The sequence below is a fragment of the Rhipicephalus sanguineus genome, chromosome 11 (genome assembly GCF_013339695.2).
Source record: "Rhipicephalus sanguineus isolate Rsan-2018 chromosome 11, BIME_Rsan_1.4, whole genome shotgun sequence".
Classification (NCBI taxonomy): domain Eukaryota; kingdom Metazoa; phylum Arthropoda; class Arachnida; order Ixodida; family Ixodidae; genus Rhipicephalus; species Rhipicephalus sanguineus.
In genome coordinates this window covers 86,136,354-86,154,283 of record NC_051186.1, presented here as the reverse complement: position 1 = coordinate 86,154,283, position 17,930 = coordinate 86,136,354, and the positions used below count along the sequence as shown (strand labels likewise).

Here is a 17,930-nt window from a genome sequence, read left to right as displayed (position 1 = left end):
TGTAGAATACAAAATGCATTTGACTTGCTCAAAAACGGGTCACAAGACACATCAGAGAAAAGCGAACCCTTTAATTCCCCCTTCTTTCGTTCACTCAGCATATGAAAATTTCTTCAGTTGTGAGTGGAGCGCCTTCTGTTGCCACGAAGATGTGCAGGCGTTCCAAAGGAAATCTTAAGCCTTTCTTTCCAGGAGGTTCCTTTAAGAGAACGATGGTGTTTATGCGCACAGGAATTTTGATTAGTAGTTTTTCGCTCGTAGCAATGACTGAAAAATGCCAGTCTTCAGCCAGATAAAGCTTAGCGAAATCTGCTTTTTCCCTTAATATCTACTGCTTTTCAAGCAGTAGTCTTCTTCCTCTGAAAACCCAACGGAAAATGACCCATGTCGAATAGAATGATGACAGCTCCGCTCGAGGGTCTTCAAAACCGGAGCTTTTTTTTTTTTTGCTCTTCATGATGCAAAATATCAGCCGCGTATTGAATCCTGGAATCCTCTGGCTTGATAAGAATGTCAAAGCTGCGAAGACATTCCTGGGTGGGATTCTTTTTTGGATCAAACGTGTGGCCCACCTTGAAAGTCCCTTCCACTGTATCGGGTAGGTTTGTCTCTGTTGTAGATAAGGAAATAATAGTAAAATAGATAGCAAGAAATATATAATTCAATATTAAATTTTACTGCGACATAAAACTTGCAATAGAAATACGCGCGAAAGTGACCAATAAAAATTAATATTATTTCAGAAGACACGATAACTGGCATGTAGCCTCGACTTTAATAATAGGGATATCTGCACACAGGTGTGAAGTCTGGTTAATGCGCATGATAGCACAGTGCTATCATAGATGCGCGCGTTTTAGAAAACACCCTCTAGACATGGTATTCCCTCTCAGCTTTGTCTGAGTGGAAATAGCTCAAAGATTTGAATTCCTGTCAATGTGATAACATGTTATTTATTTTCTTAGATTAGGCCCTAAATCTGCCCTAAATGGTAGCTCTGCGCTGTACAGCACACACGTGTGCTGTACAGCGCAGAGCCACCATTTAGGGCAGATTTTGTAGTGACGCGGAAATTACCTCCTTGATAGTGAGAAAGTTAAAATATGTATACACAATAACCTTCTCTCTATTTACTTATGGACAAATATTTGGGATCGTGGAACATGAGGTAAGCATGAGTGAGAGAGAGAGAATTAAACTTTATTGAGGGACCAGGCGCGCGTGCTCTTCGCCCAGAGGTGGGTGACTTCCTCATTCCAGGTAGCCATGGCTTGCAGCTGACGCTCGAGCCCTGTCCACCAACCGGAGCTGGTCCTCAGGGTTCTCGGACGTCAGCAGCGCCTCCCACTGGTCTTCCGGATTTTCGTCCACGTTCAGTTCATCTATGGGCGGGATACTTGGGTTGTTGCGACATCCCCATAGAGTTAATTGAAGCGCAAAGGGTTAACCAGTTGGAAAGCATGAGTGAGGTCACGCCTTTTTAGAGTAAATACTTACTCTATCACTATATATATTCGCGATGTGCTTTCTTAAAGGGACTGACAACCGACCGAAATGCGTCACAAGACCCTGGCTGTGAATTACAGTGACATAAACGAGCTTTTTTTTTCACCATATGATTAGGATTTGTATTGATGAATTGAACATTGAAAGTCACAACGACATGTCGCGTTGCCTGACGGGCAAGCCTTCATAGTGCACGAATGAGACGTGCAGAATGCTGTACGCAGTCCGCTGCTATTTACTAAAGAAAAAAATGCGTTTAAAAATAATCCGCACGGTATTAGGCATTCTCGATTTAACCTGTGCTTATAAAAGAGTAAAAGGAGTTGACGTTGGGAGGTGGCGTTGCCTTCGCGACTACTAGTGAGCGCATGTCGAGCAACGGCGCATGCGCGCGGCGCTTTCTACATTGAATGAACTTCCAGGTAGCACACATCAGAAACCGGAAAAATGCATTCCATAACGTTTGGGCTGTGGCATGGGCTTCACAAGACACTGACCTACGTAGGCGGTGTCACGGCTGAAACGGTAATAAAGGCATCTTTTCTTTTTTAGTGAGTGCTACCCGCAAGGCATGCATTCTCTTACACACACACACACACACACACACACACACACACACACACACACACACACACACACACACACACACACACACACACACACACACACACACGCACGCACGCACGCACGCACGCACGCACGCACGCACGCACGCACGCACACAGAGATATATATAGTGCATTACCGACACGTTAGTCATAAACCTGAGGCGAACAAGCAAGGCGAGCTTGATCTGTTCATTAGTTTGACGAACCGTAATTAGGCTTGGCTCGGGAACACAGTGCGGAGGGCAATCTAGTGAGCGTCGAATACTTGGCTCATTGAATCGGTAAGCAGAACTGTAAAGCGAAAAGCGCTTGTTAGTTTTGAAGTCTTCTTCCTCGCTGTTTTCATTCACTCTGTTGTACATTGCTGCTAAAATGGGTACCTGTTAAGGGAAAGTCATCAGTAAAGACAACATGCATGTATCCATGCCTGGACTTCCCTCTTAGTAACTCCCTCTTATTACTCTTTCAACGGCGTGAAGTGGTGTTGCGGCAACAAAGGCAGTGTGTAATCGGCTAATATTCCCTATGAAATTACCTGTGCTTTTCAGGAAAACAGCGTACACTAAAGAACGTGTTGAAAGGGTGTCGTTTCGCCTCACAAAAACAGTCCTGATATCGTGCATGCCTCTCGATTGCATTATCGCCGCGCGCCCGGCACTTCCAGGTCACAAATGGCATGCACGTTATGAGCGTGAGACAGCATTCTTCATAGGAAAGTGGCGAGTGCCAAGAATTCAGGAAAGGAAACGCAAGCCAGCAGCAAAGCAGCCGGTTGAAGATCTCTCCGTCGTTGCTATGGCAACGGCGCGCGCGGCCGCGCTCGCTTCCGAGTCTGCTTGCCTACCGTTCTCGCCGGATTCAGAGCCTGAATGTCCAACGAGACGGAATGTACAACGAGACTGAATGTCCAATGGGTCACGTGACCGGCGAGACTGAATGTCCAACGAGACGGAATGTCCAACCGAGACTGAATGTCCATCGAGACTGAATGTCCAACGAGAATGAACGTCCAACCGAGACGGAATGTCCAACGAGACGTAATGTCCAACGAGACGGAATGTACAACCGAGACGGAATGTCCAACGAGACTGAATGTCCAACGAGACGGAATGTCCAATTTAGAAGAGATCAACGTGCCCTCGTTTGAAATTTCTCAGACAACTGCTTCATTGGGTTAAGATAGCCTAACGGAAGATCGCATTTTTTTGTGTTTTGCAAATATTAACTGTCTGTGGCGTCGGGCGTCGTATTTTTGTTTCCGTACTCGCTTTACTGCATTTATCATAATTTCAAGTTTTGTTAGTTTTATTTCTATTTTGTATTTTTAGTTTTATATGTATGTTGAATATGTTACTTTATTGCTTTATTTTGTTTGTTTGCATACTTCGCTGTTCCTGTTTATCTTTGTTATAAAACGGACATCACAGCCCCTTAAAGGAGTACTGACATGAATTTTAAAAATTTTCGGTTTGTTGCTCCTAATGAAAGCACGGGTGTCGAGAACCCTAAAAAGATTGTCGTGGTGCCTGGGGATGCATTGCATATATTTTCAATACCGCTTCTTTCAACCAGCAGTTTCGGTTTCGGTTTCGAGATAGCGGCTTCACAGTGACGTGTCAAGTCTGCCCGTGACGTCACGGGCAGACTGCAACCCACGAAATATGCACATGCTGTCCTTTGCTGTCAGTCGAACGGGGTTCATGATGAGTGAACTGTCGTCCAGTGCCTCCGACAGCGATTTCCGTGATTTAGGCTGCATGCAGAACCCAGATTTCGCAAACCAAGTGAGCTGACTTGAAACGTCATAGGGCTCTCCATGCGGTGAAGCTGCCTTGCAGATGCTGGGTGATGAAAACTTTAAAATCAAGCTTAAATATTTATACGTGTTTCCCGGATGCGGTGTGGGGAGAGCGTTAACACTAGATGCCAAGGAAACCAAAAACGACCATTTTGCTGCACTTAAATCGTGTCAGTACTCCTTTAAAAGATTACGAGAGAGGGCGCTCCCTCGTCCACTCTGTGCAGTATCTATCTGCGTTTAATCCCTGAGAGTGTTACCAGCGCCACTCGTAGCTAAGGCGGCGAGTGTGAAACACTATTTTTGCCAGAAAGCGTCACGAGGCAGAACGAATCCCTTGCTATGAAAGTGCGAAGGAAGAATAGTTCGAGAGACTCAGTTATTTGTTAGAAAACCAACAGCCAATTAAGCCAAATAAAACATTGGGGACATTATTTGTTGCTTTTTTTTTAACTGCGATGTAATAATTATAACCCATATTCAAAGGAATCCAAGTAGACGAAAAAACATTCTTTCCATCGGTGGGATCCGAACCCGCAACCTTATAATTACGGCGACGATTTGCGCTTGCTAACACTCCCAGGGATCAAGCTCACGTAAATACCCAACAAAGTGGACGAGGGAGCGCCCTCCGTCGTAGCTTAATTGTTAGAGCATCAGACGCGTTATGCGAAAGTTGTGGGTTCGAAACCCACCGAAAGAAAGTGTACTTTATCGTGCCATTTAAGTCATTTCAATTTAGGCCGTATTCGTTACACTACATTTAAAACCATCAACAAATAGCGTACTGCCTATGCTTTCCTTGGCTTGATTGTTGGCTTTCTACGAGCCCCTAGAACAATTCTTCTTTCCTCTTAAAGAATGCGGATCGAAGAAGCTAGGGAGGAAATTTTCCTTTAAAATTAAATTCTTGGGTTTTACGCGCCAGAACGACGAAATCATTATGAAGCATGTTGAGTGTGGGACATTAGTTTTAGTTTTGACTACCTTGAGGGAAACATGTCATGGCATTTCGGCTACAAGAGAACTGCAGGCCGGTCTAGGAAAGACCATGCCGTTAAAGAGGTGGTGTCACCAAATTTTGAGGCGATAAAAAGCCTGCTGTAGGCTTTCCCTGTAAGCAAGGACGCTCAGCACGAAGTATTGCACACAGCAAACGTTTAGAATATATTTTAATTCACTTCCAAAGTCTGTATAAATGCTCATTCTCGCGATCGAGACCCATCGCTAGCGCGACTGACACCGACGTCACTGTGTAGGAAGCGTAACGAAAGTTTTAGTGACGTAACACCACATTAGGGTGACGTGCAATGAGCGGTGACCTACAGGTCCGCTGCACCGGGCCAGTCAAGAGAGCATCAGGCCATCCGCTGCGAACTGCTCATTTTTTCTGAGCTTATTGCCGAAGTAGCCAATCTTGCTCGCGTTTTGCAAAGTGCTTCGTATGAATAATTTTTCTTTACAACACATAGCATAGAGGTAATCGTTGGCGACAATAAAATCGTTTTTATGATGTTTAAAATCATTTGAGGACTTTTCAGAACCGGACAGAACACGAGCTTTTCTATTACTCTTCCAATGACGTCGATATTAGTGTTGTGAAGCTCGAGTGAAAAAAAAAAAAACTGGGTCGGGAACAGACTTGTACGCATTACTGTGAAAGAGCGTCAGCGATTACAATTACTTTTTAATAAAAACTAACGGATTACGAAGAAAAAACTGAAAGCTAATCGATCACTCAACAAGGTGAGGTACCGGGCTATTTGGTTTTGCATAATTGTTAAACTGTGCTAAAGTTACAGGTACATATTTTTAGGGAGGACGCACGTAACAAAAGCATGAAAAGCGCAGTTTCAACTCGATTTGTTGAAAAGGCATCAACTTATATGAACACGAGCAAACGAGTGCAAAAGGGAGTTCTTTAAATATTTTTTTTCTTATTTTTAAATACTTCTTTTTTTCGTCTTGTGTCCTTATTTTATTCCCTCGTGTCTTTGCGGTTTCTCTCTCTCTGGCAGGGATGTATATATATATATATATATATATATATATATATATATATATATATATACATCCCTGCCATTTGTACAAGACTGGGTATCGAGCAGTATTACGCGCCGTGCGTAATACGCAGTCTCAGCGCCACGTCCTATCACGACGAAACGAATTTTCACGCGGGTCGCAAATGTTAGGGCACATTCGGAAAATTTTCACAGCAAATATTGGGATGTGTGGAACGAAAACGGAAAAGCGAAATTTGTGACCGGGACGGAATGTCCAACAAGACGGAATGTCCAACCGAGACTGAATGTCCAACGAGACGAAATGTCCAACAAGACTGAATGTCCACTATTAGACATTAAGTCTCGTTGTACATTCCGTCTCGTTGGACATTCAGGCCGCAAGGGTTCCCGCCGCCGGCCTGCGCCGGTCCACCGGTCCCCGTCGGCCTGCGCCAGTCAGCGGGGGGGGGGGGGGGTAAAGGGAGGGGGCACTTGCTGAAGGCCTTGACAGTTTGAGAGAAACATCTATTTTCATTATTCTTGTCGGTAAAACACCGCCTCCGTCAAACTTTTGGGAGGGAGGCGGGCCCTTGGGGCATACCCCCTAGCTACGGGCCTGGCCTCTGGACTCCGCTTGCGGCCTGAATGTCCAACGAGACGGAATGTACAACGAGACTGAATGTCCAATAGTGGACATTCAGTCTCGTTGGACATTTCGTCTCGTTGGACATTCCGTCTCGTTTGGACATTCAGTCTCGTTGGACATACAGTCTCGTTGGACATTCAGTCTCAGTTGGACATTCCGTCTCGTTCGACATTCCGTCCCGGTCACAAATTTCACTTTTCCGTTTTCGTTCCACACATCCCAATATTTGCTGTGAAAATTTTCCGAATGTGCCCTAACATTTGCGACGTGCGTGAAAATTCGTTTCGTCGTGATAGGACGTGGCACTGAGACTGCGTATTACGCACGGCAAGAATATATATATATATATATATATATATATATATATATATATATATATATATATATATATATATATATATATATATATATATATATATATAGAGAGAGAGAGAGAGAGAGAGAGAGAGAGAGAGAGAGAGAGCGCAAAGACACGAGGGAATAAAATAATAAACAAGACGCAAAGAAGAAGTATTTAAAAATAGGAAAAAAAATATTTAAAGAGCTCCCTTTTGCACCCGTTTGCTCGTGTTCATATAACTTGATGCCTTTTCAACAAATCGAGTTGAAAGATTGCGCTTTTCATGCTTTTGTTATGTGCGTCCTCCCTAAAAATATGTACCTGTAACTTTACCACAGTTTAACAATTATGCAAAACCAAATAACCCGGTACCTCACCTTGTTGAGTAATCGATTAGCTTTCAGCTTTTTCTCGGTAATCCGTTAGTTTTTTTTAAAAGGTAATTGTAATCGCTGACGCTCTTTCACTGTAATGCGTACAAGTGTGTTCCCGACCCAGTTTTTTTTTTCACTTGAGCTTCACAGCACTAATATCGACATCATTGGAAGAGTAATAGAAAAGCTCGTGTTCAGGCCGGTTCTGAAAAGTCCTCAAATGAGTTTAAACATCATAAAAACGGTTTTATCGTCGCCAACGATTACCTGTATGCTATGTGTTGTAATGAAAAATTATTCACGCGAAGCACTTTGCAAAACGCGAGCAAGATTGGCTACTTCGGCAATAAGCTCAGAAAAAATGAGCAGTTCGCAGCGGATGGCCTGATGCTCTCTTGACTGGCCCGGTGCAGCGGAGGTGTCGGTCACCGCTCATTGCACGTCACTCTAATGTGGTGTGACGTCACTAAAACTTTCGTTACGCTTCCTACACAGTGACGTCGGTGTCAGTCGCGCTAGCGATGGGTCTCGATCGCGAGAATGAGCGTTTATACAGACTTTGGAAATGAATTAAAATATATTCTAAACGTTTGCTGCGTGCAATACTTCGTGCTGAGCGTCCTTGCTTACTGAGAAAGCCTACAGCAGGCTTTTTATAGCCTCAGAATTTGGTGACATCACCTCTTTAACGGCATGGTCTTTCCTAGACCGGCCTGCAGTTCTCTTGTAGCCGAAATGCCATGACATGTTTCCATCAAGTTAGTCAAAACTAAAGCTGATATCCCAAACTCAGCATGCTTCATAATCATTTCGTGGTTCTGGCGCGTAAAACCCAAGAATTTACTTTTAAAGGAAAATTTCCTCCCTAGCTTCTTCGACCCGCATTCTTTAAGAGGAAAGAAGAATTGTTCTAGGGGCTCGTAGAAAGCCAACAATCAAGCCAAGGAAAGCATAGGTACGTTATTTGTTGATCGTTTTAACTGTAGTATAATGAATATGACCTAAATTGAAAGGACTTAAATGGGACGAAAAAGCACACTTTCTTTCGGTGGGATTCGAACCCACAACTTTCGCATTACGCGTCTGATGCTCTAACAATTAAGCTACGACGGAGGGCGCTCCCTCGTCCACTTTGTTGGGTATTTACGTGAGCTTGATCCCTGGGAGTGTTAGCAAGCGCAAATCGTCGCCGTAATTATAAGGTTGCGGGTTCGGATCCCACCGATGGAAAGGGTGTTTTTTCGTCTACTTGGATTCCTTTGCATATGGGTTATAATTATTACATCGCATTTAAATAAAGCAACAAATAATGTCCCCAATGTTTTATTTGGCTTAATTGGCTGTTGGTTTTCTAACAAATAACTGAGTCTCTCGAACTATTCTTCCTTCGCACTTTCATAGCAAGGGATTCGTTCTGCCTCGTGACGCTTTCTGGCAAAAATAGTGTTTCACACTCGCCGCCTTAGCTACGAGTGGCGCTGGTAACACTCTCAGGGATTAAACGCAGGTAGATACCGTACAGAGTGGACGAGGGAGCGCCCTCTCTCGTAATCCTTTAAGGGGCTGTGATGTCCGATTTATGACAAAGATAAACAGGAACAGCAAAGTGTGCAAACAACCAAAATAAAGCATTAAAGTAACATATTCAATATACACATGAAAACTAAAAATACAAAATAGAAATAAAACTAACAAAACTTGAAATTATGGTAAGTGCAGTAAAGCGAATACGGAAACAAAAATACGACGCCCGACGCCACAGACAGTCAATATTTGCAAAACACACACAAAAAAATGCGATCTTCCGTTAGGCTATCTTAACCCAATGAATAAGTTGTCTGAGAAATTTCAAACGAGGACACGTTTATCTCTTCTAAATTGGACATTCCGTCTCGTTGGACATTCAGTCTCGTTGGACATTCCGTCTCGATTGTACATTCCGTCTCGTTGGAGATTCAGTCTCGCCGGTCACGTGACCCATTGGACATTCCCCGGTCGGTCTACGAAACTTCTTCCGAAGTACCACGGCCCGTACCGTGTGGTCTAGTAAGCCTCGTACTTCATATACGCCGTCAAGTCGCTTGAGACTTATTGTAATCAAACAATGTCGAGGCATGAGATTGTACATATGGACCTGCTAAAGCCTCACTGTCACTGTGCAGCTGTCCGTAATTAGTCAGGATGGCTCTTTTTCGGAGGGGAAATAAATGTAATGCAAAAGAGCAGCACTACTTGCAGAAGCAGAGAACGCTGCTCCCGTAGAAAAAAGGCGACGATTCAACAATACAAGCTTTGCGTTGGTTCTACTATTACTGGTTACGTTTCTGCGTCGTCTCTAATAGTAGAGTACTTCTTTAAAACGCTTCATTATATTACAAATGGCTGCCCTCACGCTTGCCTTGGTTTCGTTTTGTATTGCCTTCTTATGGTTGAGGTTAACTAATATCTGGGTTCCTTTTCTTCGTTATTAAGTAATGGGTTGCGTGGTAATAAAAAATAAAACATTAGAAGTTTACTTGCTTCATTTCCAAAAGGGAAACCGAAACTGCAACAAATATCTTGGTTGCAATGCTCCAGTGAAAAAACAAGCAACTAAATGTTGCAGCGTTGTACTAGTAATAATAATTGCTGGAGTTCTACGTGCCCAAACCATAATATGTTTATGAGGCGTGCCGTAGGGGAGGGCTGCGGAAATTTCGACCACCTCAGGTTCGTAACCTGCATCTAAAACCAAGTACACGAGCCTCTAGCATTTTCGCATTGTTCAAAAATGCTGGAGCCGCCGTCAAACCAGTGCCCTTTGGGTCAGCAGCCGAGCACCGTAACCGCTGTACCACCGCGGCAAACATAAGCAATTCTGAGAGAGACAAAAAAAGAAGAAAAAACCGCATTGGGATTCGAATCAAGGCCCCAGCGATTGCGCGCAAACAGCCAGCACGGATGATCAACCCATTCAGCCACAGTGCGCGGCGGCTAGCCCGTGATACGATAGCTATTATAAAGATACTACGGTCAAACTCTCCTTGCAACGCTTCTTGCAAGTGTCCCCACCTTCCAAAGAGCAGGAACGGAATGCAAAAGTGAAAACAGCTGCTTTCTGTTTGCAGAAATGCGCTGTAGATCATAATTCGATGTTTGACAGCGTAAGGAACGAGGACGACATTGGAAAACACACACAGCGCTGAACTTACAACTGACTATATTTTCAAACTTACAGCAATATATATGCGCTCTTCACCAGGAAAGAAAAAAAGAGTAGAGCAAATGAGGCATACAAAAAATTCCAGAAAAAATTGTAGAAGCCCAAACAATTTTGAAACGTGATAAAAAGTGCACGAGTGCAGCTTCGCTCGCTCTTTCGAGCAACGAAAGTGAATTTCTCGTGATCGTAAAATACATGTGATTGCGATGATGGGTTGTTGTTTACTGCAACTACAATTTTTTGTACACCAGGCCTGCAATTGTCGCGTGACCAAAAGCACGTAACATCGCACATCTACTTATGTGACTACAATCACGTAACAACTAGCCACGTGACTTAAAATCACGTAAAATCAAGTAATTAGTCTCGCCACTAAAATCCCGTAACGTCACGTAACTATTGACGTGACGTGTTGGCGCCAAAAACTTCGGAACAACCGGGTGGCGCAGGGCAACCTCAGCGCCTGCACTGGACTCTAATAAACATGTACTTTCTCTCTCACGTGACTAAAATCCCATCACGTAACTACTAGTGACGCGACATTTCCCCTTCAAAAGCACGCAACAAGTGCGTAGTCTGGGGAACCAACCGAAACCTGAGAAGAATAGATTATCCAAGCCTAGCCATATCCTATAATACTATACTAGCAAAAACTTTGCACCTCTAGCAATAGCTTGGTATTACTAGCAAAACTTTAGAAGCTGGGTCGAACGCTAGCTCCGCTTTTGGTTCCAGCCTTGCTCAACCAGTACATGCTGCGCACATTTTCATTTACAGATGTTTAAAATGGCATCTTATTGCGGTACGTTGAGGTGGGCTGCGAGTGCGTGCGAAAAGCTGCTGAATCACAGGATTTTCGTATTGTAACTGGGAGCACCAGTCCCTGGACTTCCCGAAAGCTTTGATCCGCACACGTCATATCACACGGACCTATGCGTTGCAGCGCACAGTACTTTGTGATGTTAAAGGAGAGGGCATGCTGGTTTTTTTCTGTTCACGTAGGACGATAGATATGACAAGAGATGAATAAAAATCCCAGTTTCACCGCAAGGGCGATGCAATGAGTGCGATAGCAACAAATGAAGTAAAGCTGGCAGCTAACTCTTCTAGATCCAGCCTCGCGTAACTCTACAAAATGGTGCTGTAAGAGAACACAGCCACTCCAGGTAGGAAAGGGGATTTCGCACAGTCTCTTCGAGTTGAGAGCGCAGCATATAGAAGGGTATATGAGCCGTCCGCTGATGTTTCCCGAGATAGCGATATTGATTTCATTTAAGTAAGGGCGAAATCATTGCACTGCTGTTGAGAAAACAAATAATGTTTCCTATTCCTTGCTTGGCTTAATTATCTGTTGGTTTCATTAGTTGCCTCTAACAAAGAAACCCTCTAACAATTGCGTTAGCCCTACAGTAAAAAGCAACTGCAAAAACGTCTAACTTTGTCATTTAATTACTATGCCTCGCTTGTCTAAGCTTAGTTCGCTTCCTTTACGTTGCTGAATTGTAGGTACCTGAGAAGATCGTAACGACATCATTGAGAAGGGAGAAATAAGTTTCCACCACAATACGCGTACAAAAGTTCGAAAGAGCTTTGTTCACCATAACTGATCGGGCGTTCTGATCCTTAGGACGTTTATAAAAGAATAAAGTAAGAATTACTAATGTAGATCTGAACAATGTGATACGCGTGGAGTGTTTAAACATACACTGAAAAAGTCATATAGTAAAGAGAAAAAGAAACTGCAGCTCAAGATTACAGTCAAGAATCGAAACCGAAACGAAAGCTCTTTTTTGTTTCGGCGGCGACATCCTGTGCGAAGCTGTGGAACTAGTTCACGGGCTGAAAAAAAAATGCTGATCCGCCGTCAGGAATCGAACCGGTGACGGCGCGGACATGCCCTGCTCTGAACTTGAGCGATAAGCTCGCTCGGCCACGGTGGAAGCCTTGACGCCTGTGGTAAGCAAGGGTTCATCAATTTACCACAAACATTTGAACGACCTCGCTTCAAAAAACGCGTTAGGGAACAATGTTATGCCAATTGCGGCAAGTTGAGAATGGCTTCAAACGAAAGCTGAGTGTCAGGACTACATGTGATTTCCTGACCATTAACATAACTTGCTTAGTTTCACGACAGTGACCGTTTTTGTCTCGAAAAACAGGCCACATTTTTCGCCGTTTCCATAGACTCCCATTGTACAACCTTTAACTGCTCTGGGAACAAAATTGAAGCTTACTGCAACATGATCGCTGCAGTCCTCTCGTGCGTTTAGGTTCCCAGAAGCGCTCTGTGGTCTGCGTTTTTCAACATTCACCCTCTACACTTAATTATTCGGGAAAAACTCGCCAGTTCCATTGAAAACGCGCTAGCTTCGCGCCGGGGCCGCCAGGGGCGCTGGCTGTGATGTGTCCACAAAAGCTGGATATGGGGGCACCCTGTATATACCTACCTCGTATTTAGAGGTAACACATACAACACGAGTGACACGCAACCTGATAAAAGAGATATTTCTTAGTAGAGCACATAAGCCGCCACCCACATAAAAAAAACACCGAAATGTACTGTCCTTCAATAGATAAATACGAGAAATGTCCCACCAAAGGACGCATACATAGTTTGCGGATCAACGGCTATTCGAAACATTAACATCATTACTGGGGCAGAGTGATGCCATATCCTCCTCAAACCTGACGGCATTGTCGCGCGTTAAACCTACTCGCGCAAATTGTTGTCACGTTGCCTTCCCAAAGAAACTAAACATCTCTATATCATATTTATTGATGGCTCCACAGTACTTATCCTCCGACAGGAACACCGGATCTATCGTCTATGAAGCTCACTTTTCCGTCAAAACCTAAGGACCACTATCCCCATAGAGGGGCAAGGGATCTATAGAGGATGTAATTACGAAAGAAATATAATCTCAAGCCTTTGTTCATTTTGTTTAATTCACACAGGAAATCACAAATTGGCGCTTCTTACTTTGCGGATTTCAGTGTCCTGTGCTTTTTTTTAGCATTTCTTTTTTTGTTTGTCAGCGCATCAGAGCTTACGCTGAAAAAAAAAAGGTTTCTTGAAAGATCTTATATTGAGTATTTGCTTCCTCTAAAATGCCAAGCAACATAAGGAAACGGGCAACATTTCACAAAAGGACAGACTGATAGCCTAATTGGTAGGGCATAATTCTGAACACTAGCGCAATGAAGCACACGGACGGCGCTGTGTCCAGTCTTTATCTGTACTGATGGTATTCATTGATCACGAAGACCATGCGGTCTTTATACAGGGCCAAAAAATACCGAGGGTAAGCGAGTACAAGTACCTCGGAGTATGGGTAAATGAGGGGGATAGATATATGGAGGTACAAGAGAAAGCATCGGTAGCAAAGGGAAAGAGGAATGCTGCAATTATGAAGCACAGAGCTTTATGGGGGTACAATAGGTACGAGGTGCTTCGAGGGCTGTGGAAGGGTGTGATGGTCCCGGGGCTTACATTTGGGAACTCAGTGGTGTGCATGAAGTCAGAGGTACAATCAGGAATGGATGTAAATCAAAGGACGGTGGACCGCCTCGCGTTGGGCGCTCACGGGAAGACGACAAATGAGGCTGTAAAGGGTGATATGGGATGGACAGGCTTTGAAGTGCGGGAAGCTCAGAGCAAAATGAGATTCGAAGAGAGGCTGAGGAAAATGAAGAAGAGTAGATGGGCAGAGAAGGTTTTCAGGTATTTGTATAGAAAAAGTGTTGACACGCAGTGGAGAAAAAGAACTAGGAGGCTCACCAGTAAATATACGGCTAGCAGTGCGGGCGATATGGCAACAAGGAGCATTAAGCGGAGGGTCAGAGAGGCGGAGAGGACTTATTGGATGGCAGCGATGGAAAAGAAGCCGGCTCTGAGTAACTACCGAAAGGGAAAAAAGGAAATAAGGAGGGAAAGGTTTTATGATAATTCAAGGGGAAGCGCTTTACTGTTTGAAGCAAGGTCGGGCTGCCTTAGAACGCGTAGTTATAAAGCGAGATTCAGTAACGAAGAAGAACAATGTACATGCTGCGGAGGAACTAAGGAAATGATGGAACATGTACTGATTGAAGGTGGTGATATTCACCCAGGTATACATGAAGCCTTGGGTTTTAGGGACAACAATGGAAAGCTGAACATGTCCGCGATAGAAATAAGTAAGAGACGGTTAGAGTATTGGTGGCAGAAAAGTAGAGATAAAGAACAAAAATAAGTAATGGGGGAATAATAAGGTCATTCTGCCTTAAGAGGCAGAGAGATAGACCGTGAATTTGTATTTTTTTGGTATAATAACATAGATTTAATCAATGTAGATAAGGTATTAGGCCAACATGAAACAAGGAAGCTTTTTTTTTATTTTTTTTTCGAGCCTGGTGCCAGACATGTCACCGCCCCGTTACAAAGGGGACGCTCATAGCATCCATCTGTCGACGCTCCGTGTTCTTCTTTGCGCTACTGTTCAGAATTAAACATTTTACAGCAAAAGCTGTTATGCTTAAAGTTTGCTGTGTGTCGTAAATTGAAAATTATCATCGTTATGAACCGGTACGCGCTCTCTTTGTATCCGTCTTCATCGTTGTCCTCCTCTTCGTATTCTGGTCCGCTACCAGAACAGGTGCGCCGATTGGTCCAGCGTGGAATGCAATAACTTTGACAAGCGAGAACGAGACAGAGAGAGAGAGAAAAAAAACAGAGAAAGAGAGAGAGAAACAAATACAAAGAAAAAAAGGAGAAATTATTGGCGAAAAAAAATTCCTGACGAGGCGATATGCGAACCCGCGCGTAATCACAATCCGATGGCGAGCGTCCTTACCACTCGGCTATTCGGGCGAGCTAGCAGAGCACAGAATAGCCTTGTATAGTATAGTATAGCATCGTAGTGGGAAAGGGAAGTGAGGGCGAAGAATAGGGAATGGAGGAGGGGAGGACAAGTACAGGAAAAGGAGGAGGAGGAAGAAACTTTACTCAGAAAAAGAAAAAAATTTAAAGGCAGGCAGCACAGAAGAGAGAAATAGAAGGAAAGGGAAGAAAGAGAGAAAACGATAGAATGTGAGGGAGCTGCTACAGAGAGAGAGAAATACACAGAAAGAAAGAGAGAGAAAATTACACAGAAAGATGGGGACGTAACAGAGAAAAAGATAAAGACTGAGAAATGAACAGACAGAGAGATAAAGAGATAGACAGAAACGGAAACAAGCAAAGAAAAAGAAAAGCAAGCATTATCATGTATAGTATAGTATAACAAGAGGTGGGAAAGAGAGAGGTGAGAGGGTAAACGCTTAGCCAAGCCAGGACCAGCTAGGCGCCCCCCAGCTCTGCTGTGATCCAGCCTTGCATGACTTTGTACAAGATGCGCTAGTTTTTTTTTTTCATTATAGTTATGAGAACTTATGATTGTTGCTATAAACTGTGTCTACTCCCACTGCAGATGTGCTTTTTTCTCTATTCCAGTACATGTCCACCAAATACGGCCCCATGCCGTTCGGTGCCGCGTTCGTCGCCTTCCACTGGAACGTCCTGCGCGGCCTCAGCTTCAGCGTGGACTGCGTGCAATCACAGCAGCGAAAGAGCGCTGGCGAAAACAAGCGCAGGTGGCCACCCTACTGGAAGACGCTGGGATATCTAATGTACATGCCCATGCTTTACTTAGGGCCGCCGCAGGTTTACGACGACTTCGTGGCTCAGGTGTGTCAAACGTACACGTGGTTATTTCGTAGTTCATGCTCTTAAACGACGCATTGTGCCAGACACACAAGACGATGGGACCATGATCGAGACGCTTGCACGTCAAAAGTGGTTGTTTTATCTATCTAGCCGGTTCAGCGGAAAGCAGTTTCGTTTATTAAGGCGAAAGCCTTATATGCCTTATGAGACACGAAAATCGAACGTCGGCGGTGTCAACACGACTTAAGCCAAAACTCATTATCACGTGGTGACGTCACCATGACGTCAGCGATCGCTAAAGTTCGTGCCGTCATCATGACGTCACATAACTTGAAGTCACATGATGACCTCATCACATGACATTGTCGCTTAGTCAAACGTGGGCCGATCATGGAGGCAGCGCAAAACATGGTGATGTGCAGAAAGCTTGCAATGCCTCCGGTCTTGGAAGCAGTGAAAAACCTTAGCTGGAGAAAACTTTCCGAGGGGGGCTTAGGCGTGTCAGTACTTCAATAGAGAAGAAAAAACAGAAGATAAGGTGCAGAAAGCTTTCGGAGATGGGGTGTGGAGGATCAACACATCGACTACGAAGAAAAAGAAGATGTCTGTCGCCTTCGAGGCGATTTAGTAAGGGACCCTGTGAAGTTTTGTTTTCTGAAAGTGCTAAATATACCTACTCACCTATTACCGCCTAGCGTGGCCTTGGTTTGCACAGAGCACAGCTGCGGCTGAAAATTAAAGGCCATAAATTTCATTGTTTATCATGCAGGCCAGCCGAGTCACTAGACAGAGTTGTGCTTTTACCTTTCCTGTATGAATGTATTTAAAATGTGTTTATGAATGTGTTTAACGAGAGGTTGGTGCTTAGGTGTGTCTCCGGCTACTGCTTTTACATATTCATTTGCATCACGAACTTGTCAATAACCGTAAAACAGTACAATATTTACACATGAATGGACATTAACATTCTTAATCCCAGCACTACAATATAATTGTCCACGCGACAGCAATTTTCACATGTGATAAACATTCACAGAGCTGAAACGTCCATGCTTTACAAAACAGTTCACCAAGGTGATCCCACAACAGTCACTGAACACTTGCCCGCGCTTTAAACACAACTGTCATGAAACGAATGTTGTGATAGGTACGAAAACATGAAAAACGCACGAAAACACGGGAAAAGCTGTGACCAGAAGTGTATGTTGACAGTTAACAATGCTGCCAAGACGTTTTGTCTGATTTAGTAGCTTTTTGATACTTCTGATTCCTCGAAAAGCTTTGTGGTTCTAGTTTCCTGCTTGTTCTCTACTTTTTTGTATGTACTCTGCTTTTTCTGATAAAGAAACCAGTTGATAGCCAACGCCTTGTCCTGCGTCCACACCAGTAGAAAGCCCCGCAGCCACCGCGGCTTTACGAAAATTGCAATCCTTTTCTGCACGAGATGGAGTAGTTCTGACGGACTCGAAGTCGGCGTTACAACGACTGCATCGCCGCCTACCTAAATACAACTTCACAGGGCAATCTATGGCACTCAATAAACACCTCATGCGCAAGGGCTTTAATGTAAAGTTTCAGTGGATCCCATCCCACGTTGGAATATTGAAGGCAATGAAAAGGCTGACGCCCTTGCACGCGAAGCGGGAACGTTTGTTCGAAAAGAAAGAGCTCCCAAGACTTACCAGAACAAGGAAGATGTAATAAGCAATCACTTCAGGGCTCACAAGTCTCCACATCAAGCATGTGTAATCCACGGACATTCTCGAGAACTAA

At 44.0% G+C, this 17,930-nt stretch overlaps 1 protein-coding gene across 7 annotated transcripts in view; it reads left to right on the top strand.

Annotated features, from left to right (window-relative positions):
* The window catches only part of LOC119373850 (protein-cysteine N-palmitoyltransferase Rasp), a 149,517-nt gene that overhangs the window by 111,853 nt on the left and 19,734 nt on the right, over nt 1-17,930 (top strand). Inside the window, exon 7 of one of the 7 annotated variants that reach the window (XM_049410919.1) lies at nt 15,945-16,178. The exons of the other annotated variants lie outside the window; for them this stretch is intronic. Coding sequence (XP_049266876.1) covers nt 15,945-16,178 — 234 coding nt within the window. The remainder of the gene's footprint in view (nt 1-15,944; nt 16,179-17,930) is intronic. 7 annotated transcript variants of the gene reach the window in all.